General features: G+C 39.4%; 2 protein-coding genes across 2 annotated transcripts; both read right to left on the bottom strand.

Annotated features, from left to right (window-relative positions):
* Nucleotides 1-9,429: 9,429 nt before the first annotated feature.
* Nucleotides 9,430-17,316, bottom strand: LOC145482831 (uncharacterized). The gene is made up of 5 exons (XM_081461470.1): nucleotides 16,998-17,316; nucleotides 16,097-16,246; nucleotides 15,778-15,900; nucleotides 9,848-10,164; nucleotides 9,430-9,603 (listed from the first exon to the last, which is right to left on the bottom strand). The coding sequence occupies exons 1-5, from the start codon at nucleotides 17,305-17,307 to the stop codon at nucleotides 9,430-9,432; spliced, it is 1,074 nt and encodes a 357-aa protein (XP_081317596.1). The 5' UTR covers nucleotides 17,308-17,316.
* Nucleotides 17,317-22,263: 4,947 nt separating this feature from the next.
* On the bottom strand, nucleotides 22,264-25,304 carry LOC145482923 (uncharacterized). Its single transcript, XM_081461566.1, has 4 exons — nucleotides 25,060-25,304; nucleotides 24,520-24,631; nucleotides 22,781-23,097; nucleotides 22,264-22,536 (listed from the first exon to the last, which is right to left on the bottom strand). Exons 1-4 carry the CDS (start codon nucleotides 25,300-25,302, stop codon nucleotides 22,363-22,365), a joined length of 846 nt encoding a protein of 281 aa, XP_081317692.1. The 5' UTR covers nucleotides 25,303-25,304; the 3' UTR covers nucleotides 22,264-22,362.
* Between the last annotated feature and the right edge of the window lie 1,189 nt (nucleotides 25,305-26,493).

The following is a 26,493-nucleotide window of genomic DNA, read 5'->3' as shown; positions in this document are numbered from 1 at the left end:
ATATGAAATTTACCGTGAACATGTTGCTTACTTGCATTCTATATTGTGACGCCGGGCCCGGCGGTGATTAGAACTGTTTGCAAGCACAGTAGGTAGATCGTTATCACGGATATCATATTTGTTCTCCTACGATTTCCTTCGGAGACGCCGTAGCTTTACTTTGAGAAAGCTATACGTTTGTCTAGAGACATTCCTATGTTTCTTGCAGCTATCTGATCGAGCTTGTGTTTCTCTTGCTCGATGTATAGGTTTATTCCTCCTTTTTATTTCCTCCTCTTTTGCAAACCCCGTCTTTAAAATGGGGTTGATGCTATACCTTGAGTGCGTATTTTTGCTTTAAGCTCCTTGACGTTAGTTGAGTGCTGCTATGTCTTGCACGATGTAGAACGGGGCACGTCCATAATAATCATGAAAGAGGCTCATTCCAAAATGCGCAATAATGGCGAAAGCGACGAGTCGTTTAAGAAAAGGTTTACAGCTGAACGATCCAGGCAGTTTGACATCTTACAAGCAAAAGAAGCAATCTTTCTAAGTGCGGATGGCTGTTCAGAAAGGGCGAGTGAGTTTTCCATGCCAGGGTACCAGTTGAAGCCCAGTGATGGAAGAAAACTGAGCTTCTCCATCAAAGAACACAGAGCAATGGTGGAAAAGTTGAATGCCACGATTCCACACTCTTTCAGTCCAATGGGCTTGCTTTAAAGCAGGGCGAAGAATTTGCCCACAGTTTTAATGTAAAACAGATAAAATTTATAGAAGCTAAGTTGACGAAGGTCACGCAGGACATGGAAGCACTAGAAAATAAGAAGAGCAATTATAACAGCATAGTCAAGGGCATACTCAAACAGCACATCAACAAAAGGAGAAGGAAAAAAGAAAACCGCAGAAAGTCAAATGAAAGAAAGAGGAAGCGGACTGAAAACAACGTCCAACGAGTTTATGGAATCTGTGTTGGAAACCCGCTAGGAAATGATCTTCCACAATGCCTTGTGTACCCTCCTAGAACGGCCATCTCGGAAGAGTGTATTGAAGTTGAGCATGTTGCCACGTCGTTATTTAGAAGAGATGGGCCATACGTCGCACAGCTCTTGGAAGGGAATTATTTCACCAATGCTGCAAGAAGCAGAATCACCACCAACCTTGAGCAGGAAGTCAGAGATTATGTTTACACCTTCATGTACCCTGAAGAGTACACTCTGACGGAAAGCATTGCTGCTTCTTGCAGCATTGGTGAAAGAGACTCCCATAGCAGCACAAGCGGCGACGAAGAACTCGACGACAGCGAAGATGAAGATGACTGCCAGTGAAAGTTGCATTCGAAAATAACAGTGTTAAATACTTCTTTTCAGTAGCTACAAATACTTTTTGTCGCCAAACGTTTTTTTAAAGCAAATGGAAAGTTTATAATAAATTTGTATCCTGCCTTCTATGTTTATTCTATAGCAATTTTTTTGATATTCAAACATCATGCCATTTTAAAGTTTTACTAAAATATTTCACGTGACCCCCCCTTTTTCCCTTATTTTTTTGGGATGGCCCCCCCTCGAAAGCCATTTTTTTTCGCATGGCCCCCCCCAAATCCCACCAGCCCCCCCTACCTTATAAAAAAATGAACGGTCCCTAAGTTTTTGAACCTTTTTGGCTCTGTTCAAAACAAAGCCAGTACGAATACGTAACTTTGACATCTGTTTTGATGGATGAATCAAACTAATTTTAATTTACATATTGGAGGAATTTGCAACATAACCTTTCTTTGGCTTTTGGCATAAGGGTTCTTAATGATATTGTAAGATATTTAACTCTTTAAACTGAACGGAGAGTAACTATAGAATGGAAATTTGAAACCTTAGTCTCATCTCTTCTCCTGTTATCACGGTAATAATTTTTTCCACTTGATATTCTACTTGAATTATCCGTGGTGAAGTGTAATTCAAATCAAATGCTTCAGGCGACTAATTCTTTGTTTTATATTAATAGGGGCTCGTCTTAATTGACTCCAAACAATTAAAGAGGTGGTGAAACTTGGTGAAACATGGTGAAGTTATTAGCTCTTTAGGTCTAGTATTCAAGATTGTTTTACAAACACTGTTTAATTTCTGTGTGGATAATTAAAGCGCTAATAAGCTCATCTCTTCTTCTGTTATCACGGTAATAATTTTTTCCACTTGATATTCTACTTGAATTATCCGTGGTGAAGTGTAATTCAAATTGACTCCAAACAATTAAAGAGGTGGTGAAACTTGGTGAAACATGGGGAAGTTATTAGCTCTTTAGGTCTAATATTCAAGATTGTTTTACAAACACTGATTAATTTCTGTGTGGATAATTAAAGCGTTAATAAGCTCATACATTCTTACGTAACGAAGATCGTAGCACTATGCAAACTACCTTCGCTTGGTATTAAGATCCTATTACTAGAGATTAAGAGCATAAAAACATAATGGTGCCCAGGCGGTCAACTGCTAAGTACAGACAATGTTTCACTTTCAGTTCCTACTTCACTTGGTTACCACCTCAACAGAATTTTTTGACTGTAAACAAAACGAAAAGTTTTTCGTCTTCGATGCAGGATCTTCCTGGTGTTAGGATCTTCATCGTTCCATATCAGTAGTCCTTATACTAACCTTTCTGCTCTCTTACTTTCGGTTTTGTTCGACCACGGTTTTTACGGCTTCGCCAAGAAGAAATTGAAGGCTTCTGTGTAATAAAATATAAAACAAACATTAAGGAATATTAAGCACTATTATAATACAGACGTTTTCTTTTTCCCAAACTCCGCTCTGGATAAAGCTGTTATTTTTAGTAAATGGCAGAATTCCTCTCCAGTACCTCAGTGAAAGATAGCGACCGTCCTAGATACTGTGATAGCCTTGCATTGAATTGCTTGCAAGCTATAAGTTCAGCATGTTAAGGGGCATAAACAGCCTGTAAAGGCTTCAATGAGCTATTATGTTGAAACCCAATGTTAATATATATATAAATATTTTATTACATACATGGCTAGCTCCGTGAGCGGGTAGATGAACAAAATCTTGCGCTGTGATTGGCTACCCAAGCGGGCGGTTTTTGTTTTGTTTTTATTACAGCTGACCGTCAGCCTGATCACGGAAAATAAACACAACTCAAAAACTTGCAAATTCGCTTACATTTTAGATGTTTTTCTTTGTGTTTCGCAAAATGCAAAGTAAAAAGGTACTAGCGAAGACAAAATAGGAGAAAGACAGAAAAACAAGAGCAATAGAAAGAGAAAAAGTAACTCCGTATGGCTTTGTTTGATCTTACCGAAGTGCGCTGGTAATGTAAATTGCGCACGCGCTGATAGGATAACTTCCAATATATATCGGGCGCACTTCCGGTTTCTTTAAATGCTAAAGGAAACGCGGTTTTTCATTAAATCCAGCCTTTTTCGACGAATTCCGATTAAAGCCAACATTGGCAACATAGCTATGCATTTCTTTTTCGAAATCATGCTTTTTTCAGAAAATTACGAATTTTTCAATATTTTGAAATGCTTTCAAAATCTGACCTTTTAGAAATGAAACAAAATCGATGCATAGCGTAATGAAGATTTAAATTAAAATATTAAATCAATGAAAAAAATCCCGAGAAAGTAATCTGCCTGGGAGCCTTTGCATTTTTTCTGTATTAGTCACATGACCATGGGCGTGGCCTGATGACGTCATCACTAGTGTTACTGATCATGAAAAAGTTAAAACACATGAAATAACTCGGAAGTAACCAAAAATGACGAGGTTATATGAGAATAAATTTTCCCTAGCAACGGCTCGAAAAGATCGGTTAATGGGCCCTTAACCTCTTCTATTTCCATTTTTATAAATATTTCTTGTCAGCAGTAGTTTTTGAAAGAAAAAAAATTGGTCAGGCAGTCGAACTTTCTTTATTCTGGCGCTTTTTATCAACTTTTTGTTAAAAAACGTCAGGTTGTAGACGCTAAAAGGAGAACTTCCAACTTATTTGTGTGGCCGGGGTGAAAACGAGTTAGAAGGAAAAGCATTAACTCACGGTTCACATCCGTGGTTCTAAAACACCTGTGTTAAAAGGTCGCTATTATTAACATAGATTGATTGACACCTAAATATAATGGTCATGGTTCGTTAAAAATTAGGATATTAGCTGCACTGAAGGTACAAAAAGAGTGTTATAATACGTTACGCACGCAGGTTGTAAAGTCAAATCGAATAAGTCTTGGGGACGGCTTCACACTTTAATTTTGTGGCCCTGCCGTGGGAAAAATCGCTTAAGACCAACCACTGCACAATTTGTTCCCTTTTCATCACGTCATTGACATACAAAATAATTGATTTTGCTAGACAACTACGCACGACAGATGAGAATATATCCAAATTTAACTGTAGCTCAGGAGTGTTAAAAATTAGCGCTCGCCCGCTAGCCCACATGAGCGTAAAAAGCGGCGTCGGATGAGTACCAATCAAAGATCACTCGCCCGTTTGGCGAGTACGATTTTCAGTTTTAGGAAATTATTTAAGCTTAAATAATGACAACAGTCCTTTTTATTTTCTATTTTGGCAAGAATATCTCTAAGTCATACCATTTTAATCTTTCGAGAAGCTTAACTAATTTGTCAATAAAATGCAACTTATTGTTTCATAAACGGGGCAAAATGAAATCCGTTTTTTTCTTAGTAATAATTTAGGGACCGTTCATTTTTTATAAGGAAGGGGAGGCCGGTGGGATTTGGGAAGCACCATTTAAAAATCACATGACCCCCCCTCAGCTTACCAATTTTTTCACATGGCCCCCCCTTATAGTGGTAGTTTTTTGGGATGACCCCCCACAAAAAAAAAAATTGAACAAACAATATTTAGATTTCAACTTTTTTAATATTTCTCTATTATCCCCCTACTTCACGTTATTGTGCTCACTATGAAGACAATATTTACAATCCCTATACTACAGAGAGCTGTTGTTTAAAAAAACAAATCAAAAGAAAGAGAAGTCAATTTCGGATCTCCTAGTTATGGCTCGCCCTGAGCGTGTGGCATTTGACCTCTCATTGGCATCTTCCTCATCTGAATTGATGAATGCAAGAATGACGTCACTTGAGTCATCTTCTCCCCCAGAGTCAATGGCATCACTGTCATACTCATCATTGTCACCTTCATCCGTTTCACTGCTGTCAGCACTTGCTCTGTTGTCATTTTGTGTCAATGTCCTGGCATTTCTCAGTGTTGGTTGGCCAGCTCTGAGAGGACTCTTCTGCTACAAGCATGAATGCCTTACAATTGCCTTTACTTTCTCACTCTTGCTGCTTTTCAAATGCTCCTTCAGCCAGAGGTGGTTCAAGTACTTGTTTAGTTCTGGAACACGTAGCGTTTTAAGCTTGGTTAGATCTTCGCACAACTCAGTCCAAGGATAATCCTCATATGATTTATCTTTTGCGTCCCTACTTAACTTTGCCTTTTCTTCTGCTCTCTTTTTCCTTTTAAATTCCAGCACTTCAAGATGCTGAAGATAATCCACCACAAACTTTGATTTGACAATAAACTTATCTGCAAATAGAGCAACGCTCTCTGGGTGAGATAAAACCAGCCTGCCACTTCCATGCTCTTTCTTCGCTTGGACCCTTGGCTGCCAGTCATCTGGATCACGCCCTTCTTTTGGGGTCTTCTGGTAGGAGAGGTAGTGGTATTCCGGTAGGCAGGAATGGTCAGGAACTGGTTTAAGAAAAAGAAGCAATCTTTCTAAGTGCGGATGGCCGTTCAGAAAGGGCGAGTGAGTTTTCCATACCAGGGTACCAGTTGAAGCCCAGTGATGGAAGAAAACTGAACTTCTCCATCAAAGAACACAGAGCAATGGTGGAAAAGTTGAATGTCATATTGAAAGATGTAAAGGAACACGATTCCACACTCTTTCAGTCCAATGGGCTTGCTTTAAAGTAGGGCGAAGAATTTGCTCACAGTTTTAATGTAAAACAGATCAAATGTATAGAAGCTAGGTTGACGAAGGTCACGCAGGACATGGAAGCACTAGAAAATAAGAAGAGCAATTATAACAGCATATTCAAGGGCATACTCAAACAGCACATCAACAAAAGGAGAACGAAAAAAGAAAAGCGCAGAAAGTCAAATAAAAGAAAGAGGAAGCGGACTGAAAACAATGTCCAACGAGTTTATGGAATCTGTGTTGGAAACCCGCTAGGAAATGATCTTCCACAATGCCTTGTGTACCCTCCTAGAGCAGCCGTCCCGGAAGAGTGTATTAAGGTTGATCGAGGATGTTGCCACGTCGTTATTTAGAAGAGATGGGCCATACGTCGCACAGCTCTTGGAAGGGAATTATTTCACCAATGCTGCAAGAAACAGAATCACCACCAGCCTTGAGCAGGAAGTCAGAGATTGTGTTTATACCTTCATGTACCCTGAAGAGTACACTCTGACGGAAAGCATTGCTGCTTCTTGCAGCATTGGTGAAAGAGACTCCCATAGCAGCACAAGCGGCGACGAAGAACTCGACGACAGCGAAGATGAAGATGAGTGCCAGTGAAAGTTGCATTCCAAAATAACAGTGTTAAATACTTTGTTTCAGTATCTACAAATGCTTTTTGTCGCCAAACGTTTTTTTAAAGCAGAAGGAAAGTTTGTAATAAATTTGTATTCTGCCTTCTATGTTTATTCTTTAGCAATTTTTTTGATATTCAGACATTATGTCATTTTAAAGTCTTACTAAAATATTTCACGTGACCCCCCCTTTTTCCCTTATTTTTTTGGGATGACCCCCCCTCGAAAGCCATTTTTTTTCGCATGCCCCCCCCCCCAAATCCCACCAGCCCCCCCTACCTTATAAAAAATGAACGGTCCCTTAGATAACGGTTACACGTGTATGTATATAGTGATAAGGCTGGTCTCTAGTTGAGCCGCCACGTATTTCAAAGTTTTCGCCTGACGTCCTGGCCGCCATGTTGGAGCCCCTAAACAAAGAAACGACGGCCATGTTGGAGCCCAAAATTTAACCTCCGGGAATTGAACTCCATTTTTATGTGAATCTTTTCTTTGTTTCCGTGAGAAAACACGGCTGTCGATCACGTGAGTGAAAACCAAGAATTACGGCATGGGAATGGAAGATGGCACACGAGAGGGACTACCATGTTTCCTTGGCTGAGGAATGAACCTTATAAAGAAAATTAAAAGAAGAAAAATTAAGGAAAATTAAAGTTGTAGTTATCTTTGGGTTGAAAGTCTTTTAGTATAACTTCCACGTGCCGACAAGTTGTTTGACTTCCCCAATGTCTCGATTCTAGGGATATAGGCGAATTAGGAAGTGCCAGCTGTTCGTTAAGCTGTTTTTCAGGTAAAACGACGGAAACGTGTCAAAGGTTGATGATAAAACTGACGAGGATAAACAGTGAAATCGGTCCGTGACCCCAAGGAGGCAGAACAAGTCTGAGAAAGCCCAACACGAAATGGCAAGCTGCGCTTCCGTGATTACGAGATACCCCCCGAAAACATATGGTTTTTGAGTCACTGCGGAGAGTACTTTTGGGAGAGGAGGCATTTTTCTGCGTGGGCGAGTTAGAATTACAGTCATTTTGGGAGTCACTCGCCCGAATGGCGAGTGCTCTCAAAAGTTTAAATAAATGGCCCAATACGCCTTCTACCTCTACCTAGCGTACAATTAATTCGGAGCAGACAGTGTGTGTCTGTATAGCTCGTATTTGCAAACTTTCTCATCGATCTTGGAACAATCCTGCCTGTAGTGTATGTAAACGATCCAATGATTTTAGCTTCTGAAAACTCAGCCCGGATAAAGCAATGTAGAAACTTTGTTATTTCGAAGGAAGAAACAACATTGAGCTTTGTTTGGAATTGTCAGCCCACTTTCCTGCTATTTTCATTTATCATAACGTGCGATTACGGCTTCCGTAACTATAGTGGAATGTTAAAATAATTGGGTGATCTGATTGGGCGTTTTAAAGACGTGGCTCCCTGTGAAAACTCCCAGGAGGTCAGATGAAAAAAAGAGTTCACTCCAAGGGTTACTATGGGAGCTGGAGACTCCGAGTATTTGACTCCTGGTGGGGTCAAAAATTTAAGGTGGCTCTGAACCCTCTCCAAAGAATTTTTGAAACTTTTTAAAATGTTTCATCTTATCATGCTTATCCCAATTCCATGATTAAAAATGAGGATCATTGAGCTCGTTTTTGGGTTATAAGCAATTAAAGCTAAAATTAAGAGTGTTTTTGAGAGGTTGTGTTGTTGAAATGTTAAAGTGTTATATAAAAAGGATGAGCACAACTTGTTAACAATGATTGGGCATTTGTGAGATGCCATTGCAGGATCATTAAACAAAGAGTAGTAGTATTGGTCTAACAAAGTAGAAGTGATAAAAAGAGCTGGAAACTATTGACAGCCACCTTAACCAGTATTTTAACCGACCTTAAACTTTTAGTTTACTCTCACCTAAATAAATGCAAGTGCAAATATGGTTGTCATAGAAACGTCAAGTCACAAAGTCAAAATCTAAGCGCACCACAATATTCCTTATTAAGTTTCAGGAAAGGTCACAATGTTTCACGACTAGTTAAGAAATTGACGTCAGTTTTTATACGTCTGTTCTCTTGTTGATGATAAATTGCGTCATAAGTGGCTGTGGAACCACGAGCTGCAGGCGAGTGGTTCTGCAGTAAACTTTGATGTTGTTATGACGAAATTTATCGTCAATAAGAGGGCAGACGCATGAAAAACTGAAGTCAATTTTTTTTTACAATAACAAGACCCCAAAATGGTCAAATGCCGGGAATAAATGAGGGGAAAAAGACGCCGTAAACTTGCCGTAAACAAAGATAAGCGAAATTTTATTCAAAATGACGCGACTATTGTCAATAGCTTTTCTCGCTTTTTGATTGGCTACTTAAAAAAGTCCATAAAATCTCATTGGTTAAAAAGTTGACGGTTTGACAGCTGAAAATGGAACTTAAAAGCTTGCATAAATTAAAATTTTATGCCTCTGTACTCTTATTGATGATAAAAATGAGCCAATCAGCGCGCGAGAAGTTAGATAGTTATTGTTAAAAGCTTGATTTCTGTTTAAACAAGGACAGATCGAAATCACCACGGGCACTTTAAGACATCTTTCCCCCTATCAAGGTTAAACAGGTTTGAAATCGAAGCTATTGCGCAACAGCACCTTGTCTTCAAATAAGGGAAGAAAGTAAAACAGGTACGGAAGAAACAAATCAAATGTGAGCCCAGCTTGTTATTTGTTGTCACCGGCTTATTGCTGCAAGGTATTTAACGCTTATTAATTTACAGTTTTAGTTATTTTTCTTTTTTATAGAGTAAAGCGGTTTACGTAGCGCTGCCATTGCAATGATTAAACTAGGAGATTATGTCTTAGCGAAACAACTCAGTTCTTCTAAATATTGCTCACTCAGTTCAATATAACATCCAATCCTTAATCCTTTTCACAAACAATGTCGCCTTTCAGATCATCAAAGTTAATGTGACCCCACCCACCAGAGCTGGCATCAATGAGCCTGACTCGAGCGAGTTTACCAATCAAGTCTTGGACGTCCCAGCTTTCACGGCGCATCGTCTCCGTACAGTAACCAGTCTTATTTCTGACCACCTTAAATACAAACAGACAAGAACTCTCAGATCACAAGGAAAAGAAGTAATTTGAATTGCACTTGATTTAATTAAATTAATCTAATTTAATTTTGATGACCGTTCACAATCCTTGAGTACATGCATTCAATTACTTGCGCAGCTACCACACCCTATAATCTCTATTCTGCTCATTGAGACCAATAACCTCTCATGAAATCTTAGAGATGTTCGAGAGAGGCTGGAAAGATCGATTTACTTCTCACCGCGTTGTCGACCAGTAGCTCTGCCCGAATGACAGTCACGTCACAGCCTCCACCGATGAGAAACGAGATCTTTCTACCAATAATACGAAAGCGCGTTGATGTAAGAGTTCCTCTGGGTCCGTCTCCTTGAATGGCTCCCGCTTGTGCCTCTTTGTAAGGCCTGTTCTCCATTCCCCCTATCCAGTAGTCCCCCTGGTGATTGGAAGGCTCTCCTCTATTGCGGGCAGTAGGGTTGTCACCAAAAGTTGGTTGGTTATTAAACACTGTACCAGTTCTTTTCCAGCCATCAATCCCATGCTCGAAGTCGAAGTTGCAAGCTGTGCAGATAATTATAGAAAGAAGAGTGAGACTGCTGAACGTTGTTTAGGTCTTGGGACGTTCTCATACAACCGGCCGCTATTTTTTCGACAAATGATCCAAGGTTCTAGTGGCAAATGCATGTGAAGTGCCTTTTTATTTTAGAAAGCATATAAGACCCGAATGGTGGAACCTCCCATGCCCAACCTCGTATACCCTTGCGTACTACTCTTCCCAGTAGACCGCAACACCTACGAGTAACGTTTTTGATGCTGCGAGTTTGTTTCAAACCGATTACGCGGTGCATTGAAATGCACCACGTGAGGACATTTTTTCTATGTGGCGTCATGAAGTTTTCACATTTATGTTCATTCACAACGTGTTCATCTTCAAGAGGAAAACTTATCGTGCCGAATGCGTCTAAAAAACGCGCTCCGAGTTTGTCCTGAACATATTTTATCTTCAGCTGATAAACAGAGGCCATGCAGACAGTTCCATGGCAGACAAAATGCGCGGTAAGCTTTCCTCTTGAAGATAAACACATCAAAAACGTTACTCTGAAGGTGGCAAGAAAATTTGTGGGTGTCGCGGTCTACTGAGAACAGTAGTATGTTGACTCTGACGCCCTGGCGAAGCAAATGAAAGCTTGTAACTCTAATATAAACTCGCTAGGTCTGTGCAATTATTTTTGGTTTACATATAATACAATGGGCTACCCTCGCGGAAATGGGAGGTGGCCGCTTAATAGAAGTTGGTGTACCTTGAATATTTTTTCACTATCGGATTATAAATTTCTTAGTGAACATGGAGTCAGTTCAAGACAATCATGATAGACGTGTGCTTCAATTATCATCGCCCTTTCCAAAACGGGTGTCTGGAAAACCCGAATAGCGAATAGCGAATAGTCGGGAATACCGAATAGCGAATAGTCCCGAATAGTGCGAATAGTCTCGAATAGTGCGAATGGCGGCGAACAATCGCGAAAAGTGGCGAATAGTGACGAATAGTCGTCAATAGTCACCGCTTTAGATCTAATATCCTGCGTTAATTAATTATCCAAATACGCTACAGAATTTCAGTGAATTTATTACCTTTTCTTCTCCGGACTCAGGCTAGGGCTGTCCATCGCCGACATTAAGAAAACAGAAAACACAAGGATAACCTAATAAAGACGTATTTACGCTTTTGCAGTGGTTAAAACAGAAGAAATTACGTTTAGAAACACCTTTTGTCCTGATAAGCGTCTGTGCTTTTTAGCGAGAAAATCCCATCCTTCGTTGCTGCGAGGTTGACTGCGAGGTACTGGGTACCCTATTTGCTACGATTTGCCACTATTCGCCACTTTTCGCGACTGTTCGCCACTATTTGCACTATTCGAGACTATTCGCACTATTCGCTATTCGGGACTATTCGCTGTTCGCTATTCGCGACTATTCGCTATTCGCTATTCGGGTTTTCCAGAAACCCTTTCAAAACAAAGTTTTTAAATTTTGGCTGGCCGCTTAATGGGGGTAAAGACAATAGAGAAACCCTTACCGGAACGACCAAATGGTGGCCGCGGCCGCCTTATAGGGGTAACTGGTCAATAGGGGTTTTATTTATAGTATTTTATTGACAATAATTTTTGACTGTATTGACAAGGGATGCAAGTGGGCCACTCCAGACATTTTGAACGAAATCCAAAAATTCGTCCGGTTTCTAAATTTCACAGTTAGCAGCGAAAACGAACTAGTAAGATTTTTTTACAACTTGGCCGAACTTGTTTTCGAATAATTTTACGACAGTCGGAGAATTTTAGCTTTTTTTGCAAAGTTTTTTTTTCTCAAATCGCTTTTCGCAACGTGATCGTACCGTTGCCTAATCCCAAACGCGTCATCCAACGCACGCTCGCACTCCCTTCCGCTCCCTCTCCCACACATGCTTTTTTAAAAATTTTGACACGACAACTCTTTGCAAACCCCTCCCCGGTTCGCAGTTTTTCTTGCGTGTCCGATGTTGCCCGATCTACGCATGGAAACAAGAGACCATGATCTCATTTTCTCTTGATAGAAAAAACATCAAAAAACATGTGTAGGAGAGGGAGGTGAGCGCAGGCGCGTGGTGGTTGGCGCGTATGGTACCTGACCCAACTTGTATGAACGAATGCGCACGAACCAATTTTGCGTAAGATTACCTCTGACTCCTTCTTTCCCAACCCTCTTTTACTTTTTAGACATGGGCCTTTGCCTTTACAATGGGCGGAAATTCCTTCCAGAGCCCTGCGCCTGCTGCTGGACTCCGCAAGGGAAACTTCCATATAAAAATGACGGGGTTGCTCGTCACGAAAACGCAGTTTGGTATCTCTTAGGGTGCTTAGTGTCAAAAGGTCCACAGCGGGAGCTTTTGCAGTACCTTTTAGGGTATTGAGCTGAAAAAAAATATGACTTGAGATGTGTTATGTGTTATTTAAGAATCAGTGCAAATGAATATATGAAATATCAAATATTTGAACTGCGGAGAAAGAGATCAAGACATGATTGATCATCGCAGTTATACAAACAACTTAAGCAGTTGTGAAATTAAGGCCTAAATTTTCTTTTAGGCTTTTATTTCACAACTGCTTAAGTTGTGCGTATAACTGCGATGATCAATCATGCCGAATCATGTCCTCTAAGGGGAGGAAAAAACCTCCACGCCACGCCCACAAAACAGGATCTCGGTACCACTCAGGGGTTCTTTTCAAAATGTCCGACGAGCACCCCCGTCTTTTATACGGGAGTCCCCCTCCCCTCCCAGGATGTTGAACCTTCTGCTCTTCAATAATCCAAGTTTTGTGCGATGGTTAGGAGATATCGTCACATGGTGCGCAAAATTTCGCTTTTGATGAACTTCGCAGCTCGGCATAAAATCAGCTCGACTCGGTTACTTTATTAGTAAACTTATGAACAATTTCAGTTTCACGCTTTCGATCTTTAGTGTTATAGCCACAAACTCCACCAATATTGCTTTTAAAAGAACAACAGTCCTCTATTTTCTGATACAAACATACCAATGCCTCGCCACTGAGCAAACAAAATACGCCAAATAAAATGGCATGGCCAGGATTTGTTTACTCAGTTAAGGTTACTTCCCACCTTCGCAGGTGCCCTTCGGGAAAAAAATCGTATGCGCGCCAGTTTCAATAAAACCCCAACAAACTATATATCATAAGAAAGCTTAGTAAATGTACTTTACGAAAAAAATACAATTTCAGCAATGTTTTCTTTTAGGAAGTGTCAGGAGGCGGTAAGGCGTGAAACGACCGAGGCTTCTTCTATTGAATTTATCGGGTATCGGATTCCGCAGTACGAGCAAAATGGCTGCACAGTCTTATTCATCAAGACATCAATCAACGAAAGTGTGTCGGGCTTTTTCGATGTTCTGATTGGTTGTCTAGATATCCACTTCTAAAGTTGGAGTAGCGAAAAATATGCGAGACGTGTGGCGTAAATGGACGCCACAGGAAAAATGTGTTAAATATCAAAATTTCCCGACATACTTTGGTTTGTCATTATCTCTGGAATGTTCTGGCAAAATTTCACGAAAATCCGTCAAATCTGCATATCCTATAAGTGGATGTATTCCTCCAAAAATCAATTGCAAGATTTCAGCTTGTAAAGGTTCGTAAACGACTCGCGCCACGCCCGGAGATTGTCGCGCCTAATAAAACCGCAAAGCAATGGAACAACAGTCCTAGTGCCTATGACAATAGATCGAGATTTCCCGGGAAAAGCATCGCATTGCAACATGCTTTTTTTTTATCTCGCTCAGTGGAGTTCAAAGGGCGGCGACGTAATACAATGGGCAAAGACGCCAAAGGCAAAGGCAAAGGCAAAGGCAAAATCCGCGCCAAAAAGGTTAAAGGCGGAAAATGTGCCGCTGAAAAACAAGACGTTAAGGAATCGACGGACAGCTTAAGAAATACCCTTACTGCTGAAATGAGTTCCCTTGGGTAGGTTTCATTTTCTTCATCACTTCCGCCAGATTCCGACGAAGAATCTTGTTCGCAGCCTGCACTGACGTTAACTTTGATTTTAAAGCTACTTGCTCCAAGGATATTCGAACGCTCCGGATCTCCAGCAGACGCCGAGATTGTCGAAGGCGTTTGGCCAAACAAAGGGCCTTTGTCGCTTTCAGCAAGGTTTTTTTTTCTTTCCTTGACAATATGGAGCTTTTTCTTTCTTCTTTGGGCCGGTTTATTTCGTTTTCTTTACCCAAGGCCTTTTTTCTGCTTTTGATTTTTCCATAGGAGTTAGCGTAAAGAGTTTCCACGTGGGAATTTTTGTCAAGTGCGTGATGTAAATAAAAATATGTAAATGACATGAAATACGAGCCATGAGCGTTTGCCGCGAGAATTTCCCCAGAGTTCTCGCCCGTTGACAAGATTGTGACACCTTCCTAGTTTATTAACTTTATTTGAAAATACGTTTTTTCTAAATAACTCGGCCGCTTTTTTAGATTTTTAATGTTTTTCTTTTGGAAACACTAGATAAAATGACGAACTTAAATTTTGTCAAATAAAAGAAAAAACTATTTTTTGGGCCTCTGAAGGTGGGAAGTAAACTTACTAATTGAATTTAGTCTGTTTTTCTTACGAATTAGACACGCTGTGATTTCCTATTTTTACTTCAGCTAGTTCTTGCTTCATTGATCCATAGTTTGTTTATGGCGATGTTTTTAGAATTGTAGTGAGTGCAGGCATTGGCTTTAGCAGTTGTTGTCTGAAACATCAGAAGTACAACAAACGTGATTTGGACCGAGGCCACTTACACTATAGGATACGATTATATAAATGTACACATATTATTTTATATATGAACAGATAAACAATGAATAAATTGTTTCACTTATCCTGAGAGTGCTCTATACAAAATAGATCAAAATGTGCGGCACATGCCGTGACAGCATTGCGTGACGAACAAGATTGTACTGCGCCGGCACGCTTATCAGCAATCGATCGTAATATTTCAGGGGCCCCCTAACGACCGTTTTCTCTCGAGTGCCTTTAAACGCTGTTTTAGGCTATCTGGAGTAATTTTAAGGCTCTTTAGGTTAATTTTAGGTTGCGCTAAAAAAAATTTATCTGTTCGGTTATTCAAGGGGAACTTGAGTATTCTCGAAGTTATTAGGGTTTTTTTGTCCATTTCCCGATAACCTTAGGTCTTATCGCCTTTCCGAAAATGATAGCTGACCTTTTTTCGGTACTCAAAACGACATTTTTAACAATCCGAAAACAACAGAAATTAAATTTCTCATATCACGAAAGTTCGAGGTGACAATTCTCTTAAGTAAATCAGAGGGGATTAAAGGCCTTCCGAACAGATAATTTACCGAAACGATCCGTTGGGTGCCCTTGACATTTTGGCGCAGTGTAGGGCAAGCAACTATCCACAAATGACTTAGCCGTTTTTGACTTAGATGCAGTGGTGCTCTTATGGTCTAAAAGTGGTCGCGGTCCCTTACGAGAGGTGGACGCTTACAAGAGGTTTCAAATATAGTGATTTGACCAGGAGACTTTCGGTATTTTGGACAACTGGTCTCAGAGGAGAGGTGGTCGTAACCGGACGTTCGACTGTATTAGAGCTTGCTCAAATTTACACATAAATACAGCTTACCTAAACACGCGCGACCATCTCCAGCAAATCCTTCCTTACAAGTACAGTTATGTCCGCCAACAGCGTTGGTGCAGTTTGCATTCACGTCACAATCATGGTTGCCAGTGACACATTCATCAATGTCTAGATCATAAACGATTGAAAAAAGAAAAAACAACTTTAACTTTTGATATGGAGTATAGAAAAATACTATGATAGTCAGAGAGAAATCCAGGAGTTTAAGTCTATTTTACAAAAAGAAGCAATCAACAGCAACAAAATGCCTGTAAGCTACAATCAAAACGACTCTTAATTGACATAAAAGCTAATTATCAGTAACCTTCTAAATTCATGTCGCAATGAACCAAAACTGCCGTTCCATTCCCGGTTGGATCAAGCCAATACTTGCTGCTAATGGTGTCTTTGCCTTCGCTCGCCTTTATTTCCTGACACGAATGCGCTGGGAGCTCCGGAATGGATCCCAGAGGAGCTTTAATAATCAATGAAAAAATAACATATTACAAAACGTGCTAAGCATACTACGGTCTCTACTATTGTGATAATACTCTCTGTCGAACGAAAGCCTGTACGCTGATAGCTGCGAGCAAAAACTTAATGTTCTAAAAAAGAACCCCTTTTTTAAGGATAGTTGATGAACGTCAAACCCTCGGGAAAACAAGGCCTACTAAACCTGATATATCTTTTTCATTATTAGAAAACGAGATGTCATTAAACCGAGGATTGCAACCACAAACGGAAATTTATGCCCTTTCTTTTGATGCACGTTTAACCCCCTTCTCTCCACGGGGGAGGGGGTACTCAACAAAGCTTTTTAATTTTTACCTCCGCTTTGAGGACCAGCCCTTTACCATTTTATGTTCCATTTTGACACAAAAGGTGCCCCTTTCGTATTCCTTTTATTGAAAAAAGGTACACGTACTTACTTAAGAACAGTGCAACTGGCTGGTCGTATGAACGAATCTCCAAAAGAGGAAGTCCAGTCTTATCATTTACTTTTTGCGTCTGTTCGAAATATATGACAGCTTTCCCTATCCTCTCGTACACCTCAAATTGTGAAATCTCTACCTTATTGTATACCTGAAGCTGAAAAAGGTACTCCCTTCGAGACGCTTCACTAAGAGTCGATAATAGACGCTAAAGAAAAAAGCATAAGACTTATTGTTGGCATCCGCCTCTGAAAAGCGTCTACGCTTTAAAGCTTCCTATAGTTTTATACATACTCCGATTGCTCAAGCGTCGTAAGTAAACGCGTGCCGGATCTGAGCGCAAATGTTCAGGTCTTGCCTCCTTGGTCCTGTAATTCAGTTCGCACGAATTTTCCCCTACGACGTAGTTATAGCTTTGACAGGTGAGTTCTCTTTCACAGCTGATATCACACTCGTGAAAGGCTCTTACGGAGAACGTTTTAAAGACGAATCCTTGTAGAGCCATCCCATTTATGCTCCGTTCCTGTCTGCATTGCTCCCCAGCAGATACGCAGTCCATAAAGAAGCCGGCGAAGAAGAAGGAACATGGACCAGTCCACAGCATTTTCCTGGTCTTTCAATTTGTAAATGTAGAAGATATTTATCAAAATTTAAAATTATTAATTTAAGTAGGACATTCACCAAACTCAAGGTATCGTTCAAGTTGCAATATTAATAAAAAAATGATCTAAATTCAGTCCACAGCTTCAACTTACTACCTAGCAATTACTGTTACCTAGCATGAGTAGATCAATCCAGGTTAATGAGCCGACCATCAAGCGGCGAATGGCTAAACACAAAATGAGAGAGAATGGACTACAACACAAAATGTCCCCTGAACAACGCTTCTACATTTTGGGCAACCAGATAAGAAAAACCAAAAGGGTTGGAGGTTTGAAAATTTTAACTCGTCCGTGCGAACACGACAGGTGGTATTAAAGTCTGGTATGTTTTGGGTTTTACGGGTTTTGTGCGCAAACTAATAGATGTTATTAGCTTGGCGGTTAAGGTTATGAACCTTTTTGGCTCTGTTCAAAACAAAGCGAGTACGAATACGTAACTTTGACATCAGTCTTGATGGATGAATCAAACTCGCTTTAATTTACATATTGGAGGAAATAGCAAAATAACCTTTCTTTGGCTTTTGGCATAACAGTTATTAATGATATTGTAAGATATTTAACTCTTTGAACTAAACGGAGAGTAACTATAGAATGGAAATTTGAAACCTTAGTCTCATCTCTTCTCCCGTGATCACGGTAATATATAATTTTTCCACTTGATATTCTACTTGCATTATCCGTGGTGAAGTGTAATTCAAATCAAATGCTTCAGGCGACTAATTCATTGTTTTATATTAATAGGGGCTCATCCTAATTGACTCCAAACAATTAAAGAGGTGGTGAAACTTAGTACATGGTGAAGTTATTAGCTCTTTAGGTCTAATATTCAAGGAGAGATTGTTTTACAAACACTGTTTAATTTCTGGGTGGATAATTAAAGCGCTAAGAAACTCATACATTCTTACGTAAGGAAGATCGTAGCACCATGTAAACTACCTTCGCTTGGTATTAAGATCCTAGTACTAGAGATTAAGAGCATAAAAACATGATGGCGCCCAGGCGGTCAACTGCTAAGGACAGACAATGTTTCACTTTCAGTTCCTACTTCACTTGGTTACCACCTCGACAGAATTTTCTTCATCGCTCCATATCATTAGCTCCTTATACTAACCTTTCTGCTGTCTTACTTTCGGAAAATTGAAATTGAAGTCTTCTGTGTAATAAAATATAAAACAAACATTAAGCAATATACAGCACTATTATGGATAAAGCTGTTATTTTTAGTGAATGGCAGAATTCCTCTCCAGTACCTCAGTGAAAGATAGCGACCGTCCTAGATACTGATAGCCTTGCATTGAATTGCCTGCAAGCTATAAGTTCAGCATGTTAAGGGGCATAAACAGCCTGTAAAGGCTTCAATGAGCTATTATGCTGAAACCCAATATTAATATATATAAATGCTTTATTACATGCATGGCTAGCTCCGTGAGCGGGCAGATGAACCAAATCTTGCGCTGTGATTGGCTACCTAAGCGGGCTTTTTTTTTTTTTTTACAGCAACATCATTAACGTCTCTTATTTTCATTTTTACGAATACGTCTTGTCAGCAGTAGTTTTTGAAAGTAAAAAAATTGGACAGGCAGTCGAACTTTCTATTCTGGCGCTTTTTATCAACTTTTTGTTAAAAAAATCAGGTTGTAGATGATAAAAGGAGAACTTCCAACTCATTTGTGGGGCCGGGGTGAAAACCAGTTAGAAGGAAAAGCATTAACTCACGGTTCACATCCGTGGTTCTAAAACATCTGTGTTAAAAGGTTGCTATTATTAACATAGATTGATTGACAACTAAATATAATGGGCTTGGTTCGTTAAAAATTAGGATATTAGCTGCACTGAAGGTACAAAAAGAGTATTACAATACGTTACGCACGCAGGTTGTAAGGTCAAATCGAATAAGTCTTGGAGACGGCTTCACACTTTAATTTTGTGGCCATGCCGTGGGAAAAAATCGCTTAAGACCAACCACTGTACAATTTGTTCTCCCTTCATTCCGTCATTAACATACAAAATAATGGATATTGCTAGGTAACAACGCAAACAGATGAGAGTACATCCAAAATTAACTGTAGCTCAGGAGTGTTAAAAATTAGCGCTCGCCCGCTAGCCCACGCGAGTGTAAAAAGCGGCGTCGGGTGAGTACCAATCAAAGATCACTCGCCCGTTTGGCGAGTACGATTTTCAGTTTTAGGAAATTATTTCAGCTTAAATAATGACAACAGTCCTTTTTATTTTCTATTTTGGCAAGAGTATCTCTAAATCATACCTTTTTAATCTTTCGAGAAGCTTAACTAATTTGCCAATAAAATACAACTTATTGTTTCATAAACGGGGCAAAATGAAATACGGTTTTTTGTTAGTAATAATTTAGATAACGGTTACACGTGTATGTATATAGTGATACGGCTGGTCTCTAGTTGAGCCGCCAGGTATTTCGTAGTTTTCCCCTGACGTCCTGGCCGCCATGTTGGAGCCCCTAAACAAAGAAACGACGGCAATGTTGGAGCCCAAAATTTAACCTCCGGGAATTGAACTCTATTTTTATGTAAATCTTTTCTTTGTTTCCGTGAGAAAACACGACTGTCGATCACGTGAGTGAAAACCAAGAATTACGGCATGGGAATGGAAGATGGCACATGAGAGGGACTACGATGTTTCCTTGGCTAAGGAATGAACCTTATAAAGAAAATTAAAAGAAGAAAAATTAAAGAAAATTAAAGTTGTAGTTATCTTTGGGTTGAAAGTCTTTTAGTATAACTTCCACGTGCCGACAAGTTGTTTGACTTCCCCAATGTCTCGATTCTAGGGATATAGGCGAATTAGGAAGCGCCAGCTGTTCGTTGAGCTGTTTTTCAGGCAAAACGATGGAAATGTGTCAAAGGTTGATGATAAAACTGACGAGGATAAACAGTGAAATCGGTCCGTGATCCGAAGGAGGCAGAACAAGTCTGAGAAAGCCCAACACGAAATGGCAAGCTGCGCTTCCGTGATTACGAGATACCCCCCCCCCCCCCCGCCCCAAAACATATGGTTTTTGAGTCATTGCGGAGAGTACTTTTGGGAGCGGAGGCATTTTTCTGCGTGGGCGAGTTGAAATTACAGTCATTTTGGGAGTCACTCGCCCGAATGGCGAGTGCTCTCAAAAGTTTAGATAAATTGCCCAATTCGCCTTCTACCTCTATCTAGCGTACAATTAATTCGGAGCAGACAGTGTGTGTCTGTATAGCTCGTATTTGCAAACTTTCTCATCGATCTTGGAACAATCCTGCCTGTAGTGTAAGTAAACGATCCATTGATTTTAGCTTCTGAAAACTGAGCCCGGATAAAGCAATGTAGAAACTTTGTTATTTCGAAGGAAGAAACAACATTGAGCTTTGTTTGGAATTGTCAGCCCACTTTCCTGCTATTTTCATTTATCATAACGTGCGATTACGGCTTCCGTAACTATAGTGGAATGTTAAAATAATTGGGTGATCTGATTGGGCGTTTCAAAGACGTGGCTCCCAGTGAAAACTCCCAGGAGGTCAAATGCTATAAATAAAAAAAGGGGGGCGAAAAGAGTTCACTCCAAAGGTTACTATGGGAGCTGGAGACTCCGAGTATTTGACTCCTGGTGGGGTCAAAAATTTAAGGTGGCTGTGAACCCTCTCCAAAAAATTTTTGAAACTTTTCAAAATGTTTTATCTTATCATGCTTATCCCAATTCCATGATTAAAAATGAGGATCATTGAGCTCGTTTTTGGGTTATAAGCACTTAAAGCTAAAATTAAGAGTGTTTTTGAGAGGTTGTGTTGTTGAAATGTTAAAGTGTTATATAAAAAGGATGAGCACAACTTGTTAACCAATGGTTGGGCATTTGTGAGATGCCATTGCAGGATCATTGAACAAAGAGTAGTAGGATTGGTCTATCAAAGTAGAAGCGATAAAAAGAGCTGGAAACTATTGACAACCACCTTGACCAGTATTTTAACCGACCTTAAATTTTTAGTTTACTCTCACCTAAATAAATGCAAGTGAAAATATGTTTGTCATAGAAACGTCAAGTCACGAAGTCAAAATCTAAGCGCACCACAATATTCCTTATTAAGTTTCAGGAAAGGTCACAATGTTTCACGACTAGTTAACAAATTGACGTCAGTTTTTATACGTCTGTTCTCTTGTTGATGATAAATTGCGTCATAACGTTGTCAAAGTGGCTGTGGAACCACGAGCCGCAGGCGAGTGGTTCTGCAGTAAACTTTGACGTTGTTATGACGAGATTTATCATCAATAAGAGGGCAGACGCATGAAAAACTGAAGTCAATTTGTTTTTTAAAATAACAAGACCCCAAAATGGACAAATGCCGGGAATAAATGAGGGGAAAAAGACGCCGTAAACTTGCCGTAAACAAAGAGCGAAATTTTATTCAAAATGACGCGACCAATGTCAATAGCTTTTCTCGCTTTTTGATTGGCTATTTAAAAAAGTCCATAAAATCTCATTGGTTAAAAAGTTGAAGGTTTGACAGCTGAAAATGGAACTTAAAAGCTTGCATAAATTAAAATTTTATGCCTCTGTACTCTTATTGATGATAAAAATGAGCCAATCAGCGCGCGAGAAGTTAGATAGTTATTGTTAAAAGCTTGATTTCTGTTTAAACAAGGACAGATCGAAATCACCACCGGCACTTCAAAACTCTTTCCCCCTACCAAGGCTAAACAGGTTTGAAATCGAAGCTATTGCGCAACAACACCTTGTCTTCAAATAAGGGAAGAAAGTAAAACAGGTACGGAAGAAACAAATCAAATGTGAGCCCAGCTTGTTATTTGTTATCACCGGTTTATTGCTGCAAGGTATTTAACGCTTATTAATTTACAGTTTTAGTTATTTTTCTTTTTTATAGAGTAAAGCGGTTTACGTAGCGCTGTCATTGCAATGATTAAACTAGGAGATTATGTCTTAGCGAAACAACTCAGTTCTTCTAAACATTGCTCACTCAGTTCAATATAACATCCAATCCTTAATCCTTGTCACAAACAATGTCGCCTTTCAGATCATCAAAGTTAATGTGACCCCACCCACCAGAGCTGGCATCAATGAGCCTGACTCGAGCGAGTTTACCAATCAAGTCTTGGACGTCCCAGCTTTTACGGCTCATCGTCTCCGTGCAGTGACCAGTCTTATTTCTGACCACCTTAAATACAAACAGACAAGAATTCTCAGATCACAAGGAAAAGAAGTAATTTGAATTGCACTTGATTTAATTAAATTAATCTAATTTAATTTTGATGACCGTTCACAATCCTTGAGTACATGCATTCAATTACTTGCGCAGCTACCACACCCTATAATCTCTATTCTACTCATTAACACCAATAACCTCTCATGAAATCTTAGAGATGTTCGAGAGAGGCTGGAGAGATCGATTTACTTCTCACCACGTTGTGGACCAGTAGCTCTGCCCGAATGACAGTCACGTCACAGCCTCCACCGATGAGAAACGAGATCTTTCTGCCAATAATACGAAAGAGCGGGGTTGTAAGAGTTCCTATGAGTCCGTCTCCTTGAGTGGCTCCCGCCTGTGCCTCTTTAGAAGGCCTGTTCTCCGCTCCCCCTATCCACCAGTCCCCCTGGTGATTGGATGGCTCTCCTCTATTGCGGGCAGTAGGGTTGTCACCAAACGTTGGTTGGTTATTAAACACTGTACCAGTCCTTTTCCAGCCATCAATCCCACGCTCGAAGTCGAAGTTGCAAGCTGTGAATATATAACAAGAAGAACAAATCAGATGACAGTGTCTTTTTTTTTTTAATTTTGGAAAATCCTGATACAACCGTCCCTGTTTTGTTGTTGTTGTTGTTGTTTTGTTTTGTCATAGTTAGTAGTAGTATGGTTTTGTTTTGTTTTTGTCAAATGATTCGAGGCTTGAGAAGCAAATGCAAGGGATGGCCTAGACAATTTCCTTAGACAAGCCAAGTCACACGACCATAGATGACACATGTTGACAGATCATAAGTGACAAAATATTCCCTGAAATTAAAAATTTTAAGATACATAAATTTTGATCTTCCAGTAAAAATTTTTTTTCAGAAATATTTTGCCTTGGATCTAGATATTCTAGATATTTCAGTGCAACAGTACTTTGAAAGCCGTGTTAACCCTTTGACGCCCAAGGAGTCATATAACAGTCGTGCTCTTTGTACAACATGTGTCGTCAACAATTTAAATGTCACCAGATGTTCTTGTTAAGCAGGTAGTAGAGCTAGGATCTATTCGCACAACAGTCGGTTTTGGATATTGACGGAATTCTGACGTAGCAAATTGAAAAACAATGTTGTGAGTTTTGGTGCAAAAATGGTGGTAAAATGGCCCATTATACCTATAATTGATCAAGGTCCCATTTCCAGGCTTTGCCCATAATTAACACTAAAATTTTTACGGCAGCTGGAAAGAATATGAAACGTAAAAAGTAGCGAGAGTGAAAGGGCCGAGAAAAATGAAAGGAAAAGATCAATAAAAACATTCGGAAGGGGAAATCGCAAAAAAAAAAAAAAAAAAAAAAAAAAAAAAAAAAAAATGACTTATGCGCTTCCACCAAATTAAAATATTCTACATTTTTGTACTTTGGGAAATCTATCTGTTTAGCAAAAAACAGGTTTTTCAGCAATACCCAGCAAGGCCCATTCAGCGTCATGGTAGCCAAAAACCTGATTTAGGGGTTAAAAACAACATTTTTTTGTCGACCATTTGATCGTGAAAGGATTAAGCCAAATTTTTCTTCTGACTATAGTACAGCTCATTTAGGTGTGATTTTTTGTTTTTTTGTTTTATTGTTTTTTTGTTTTTTTTGGCGTCATCCTAGCGTTACTTTCTGTAAACTACGCATTACACTTTTTAAGGTCTTTTAAGGAGGGTTTTAGACACAGCATTCAAGTTTCTATTTAAAAGCTTTTAGAACTTTTGAAGTTACAAGCTGTAAGCACTACCACTAAATACAAGGGAAACAAAGGCCTAAATCAAGCCCACATAAAAGGCCCAATTCAGTTCGATTCGATTCCAAAGAATCTTGGTGAAATTTTCCATACGATTTATTCTCGCCGTCTCCTACTCGAAGTATACATGCTCTAGCTGTACCAGAAGGATTACTACATGTTTCCTTTGTTAAGATTTCACTTTTACCTTTGCAGAGCTCCCCAGTGAATCCTGGTAAACATTTACAACGGAAGTCTTTTGCTGTATATCCTACTTGACAAGTTCCATTGTTAAAACATGGGCTGCGGCTGCAGGGATTCTGGTTAAAAAAAAAATAACGGAGTATAAAAAATATTGAAAAATCATTAGTCCACTTATGCTCTTTCCGATTTACACTTAACAAACTGACGCCAGCTTATTATGTGTCTGTCCTGTCACATCGTGAAGTATTATATCAAACAAGAAAAGACCGTGTTTCACCACATTTACTGAAACACCGAGCAGATATATGTAGTTAATATTACGACACACAGCGGTGTTTGGGGTGTGTTTGAGGTGTTTGGAAATGTGATCAAACATTGTCTCGAGTGTTTGAGCAAACACTGAATTTTGGTTGGCAGACAAACCAAACATAAACGAAAAATTTACATGCGAAGAAAAAAAGCACTGTCAATGTCTCACAAACGGATACAGCTATTAGACAGCTGAACTGAACACTGACTGAAACTCAACAGTAAAACTTTTTACCTCGATACCGAGATAGATGTAATCCATCTTCTTATGCAGCACAGGGAAAGGTTTGCTCTCTTCAGTGGCGTTATTCAACTCACATTTGTATTTTCCTTTCCGCCAAGGCCCAAAATTTATGGACACACAGTTGGGCTCAATAAAACACAACACCCGGCAGCTCGGCTGATTAGGTACCTCTTCCATTTTGATCACGTGGCCCCTCATTTCTCTGTTTGCTATTGCTTCCTTAAATATGATCATGCGACATTCATCATCTGTAGAAGGCAAACATGTAGCTGTCAACTTAGAGACAGGAATTGTAAAAGTCATTTGCATTATCTTGCCTGTACATGTTTAGACTCCTCTTATTAATAGTGTTTTAGTATTCATAATGTCTGAGCATTTTGCATATTTTCGGGCGCTTTCACCTCGAATGAAAATAGAAATTAATTTAGACGTCAAAGCCAGCTAAGGAAAAAAAAAAGGAAATCCCGGAGTAGTTTAGAGAAATAAAACATGCTATGGAGAAAGGCGCTTATTGATCCAAAATGTTAGTTTGTATTGAAGAACATAGCCTCTCAATGAGCGCAGCAGGATCTAACATATTTATAATTTGAATTCATACAAATATTGATTCTGGAATAAGCTATTTAGAGACAAGAAATTATGTCAGAGGGCACTGTTATCATTTACGATGTTAGAGTTTATTTGCGTATGTAGCTGGTATCTTTCTGTTAACTCCAGTATTTCGATGGGTTGTTTAACCAAATTCCGTCCAGGTTCTCTTCTTATCAAATCTATGGTTTAGAAAGCTAGCAAAACTCCCTTTTATAGTTGTAGGCGTTATTCCACATTTCTAAACAGGAAGAGTTGAAATTCTTAGAAAAGAAAACTCCGCATACGGCCACACAGCGACTGAATAACAGCTAATTGCGTACTCTTCTGATAATGAATGAAAAGAACAACAAAAATAACTTATACCTTGCTTTCGAAGAGAAAGAAAATCATAATTATTTATCACGCGGTCCGCGATCAAAGATGCAGGAAGTTTTAATTTTGTAGTAGTAGTTTCAGGTGCTATGAATGTAAAAGAGAAAGCTGATAGAGTTATGAAGAAAAATTGGACCATTATCAGCATGGGGGCAATTGACCTTATATAAAAATAACTATAAAAAATTATCAAAATCACCTTATGAAACCCATGACTCCAGAATAGCCCTATGTAACTTTATTCTTAAATTAGCCGAATAGACATCCCTAATTTAACAACCTTAAATTGGCCGAATTATCGGCCAAAAAAAAAAAATCGATAAAATTAAATGAGGAAACAAAACGGAAATGAGGACAACGTTTCTTACCAGAACATCCATAACATCGCGAAGAGATGATTCCAAAGAAAGCAGAAAGAATGTAGATAACGGGAGTGCGTGGTCGTTTAAACTTCCTGGATGA

Source organism: Orbicella franksi, chromosome 3 (genome assembly GCF_964199315.1).
Source record: "Orbicella franksi chromosome 3, jaOrbFran1.1, whole genome shotgun sequence".
Classification (NCBI taxonomy): domain Eukaryota; kingdom Metazoa; phylum Cnidaria; class Anthozoa; order Scleractinia; family Merulinidae; genus Orbicella; species Orbicella franksi.
Note: the sequence above shows the minus strand (reverse complement) of the source record. Positions and strands in the feature narration are given on the sequence as shown.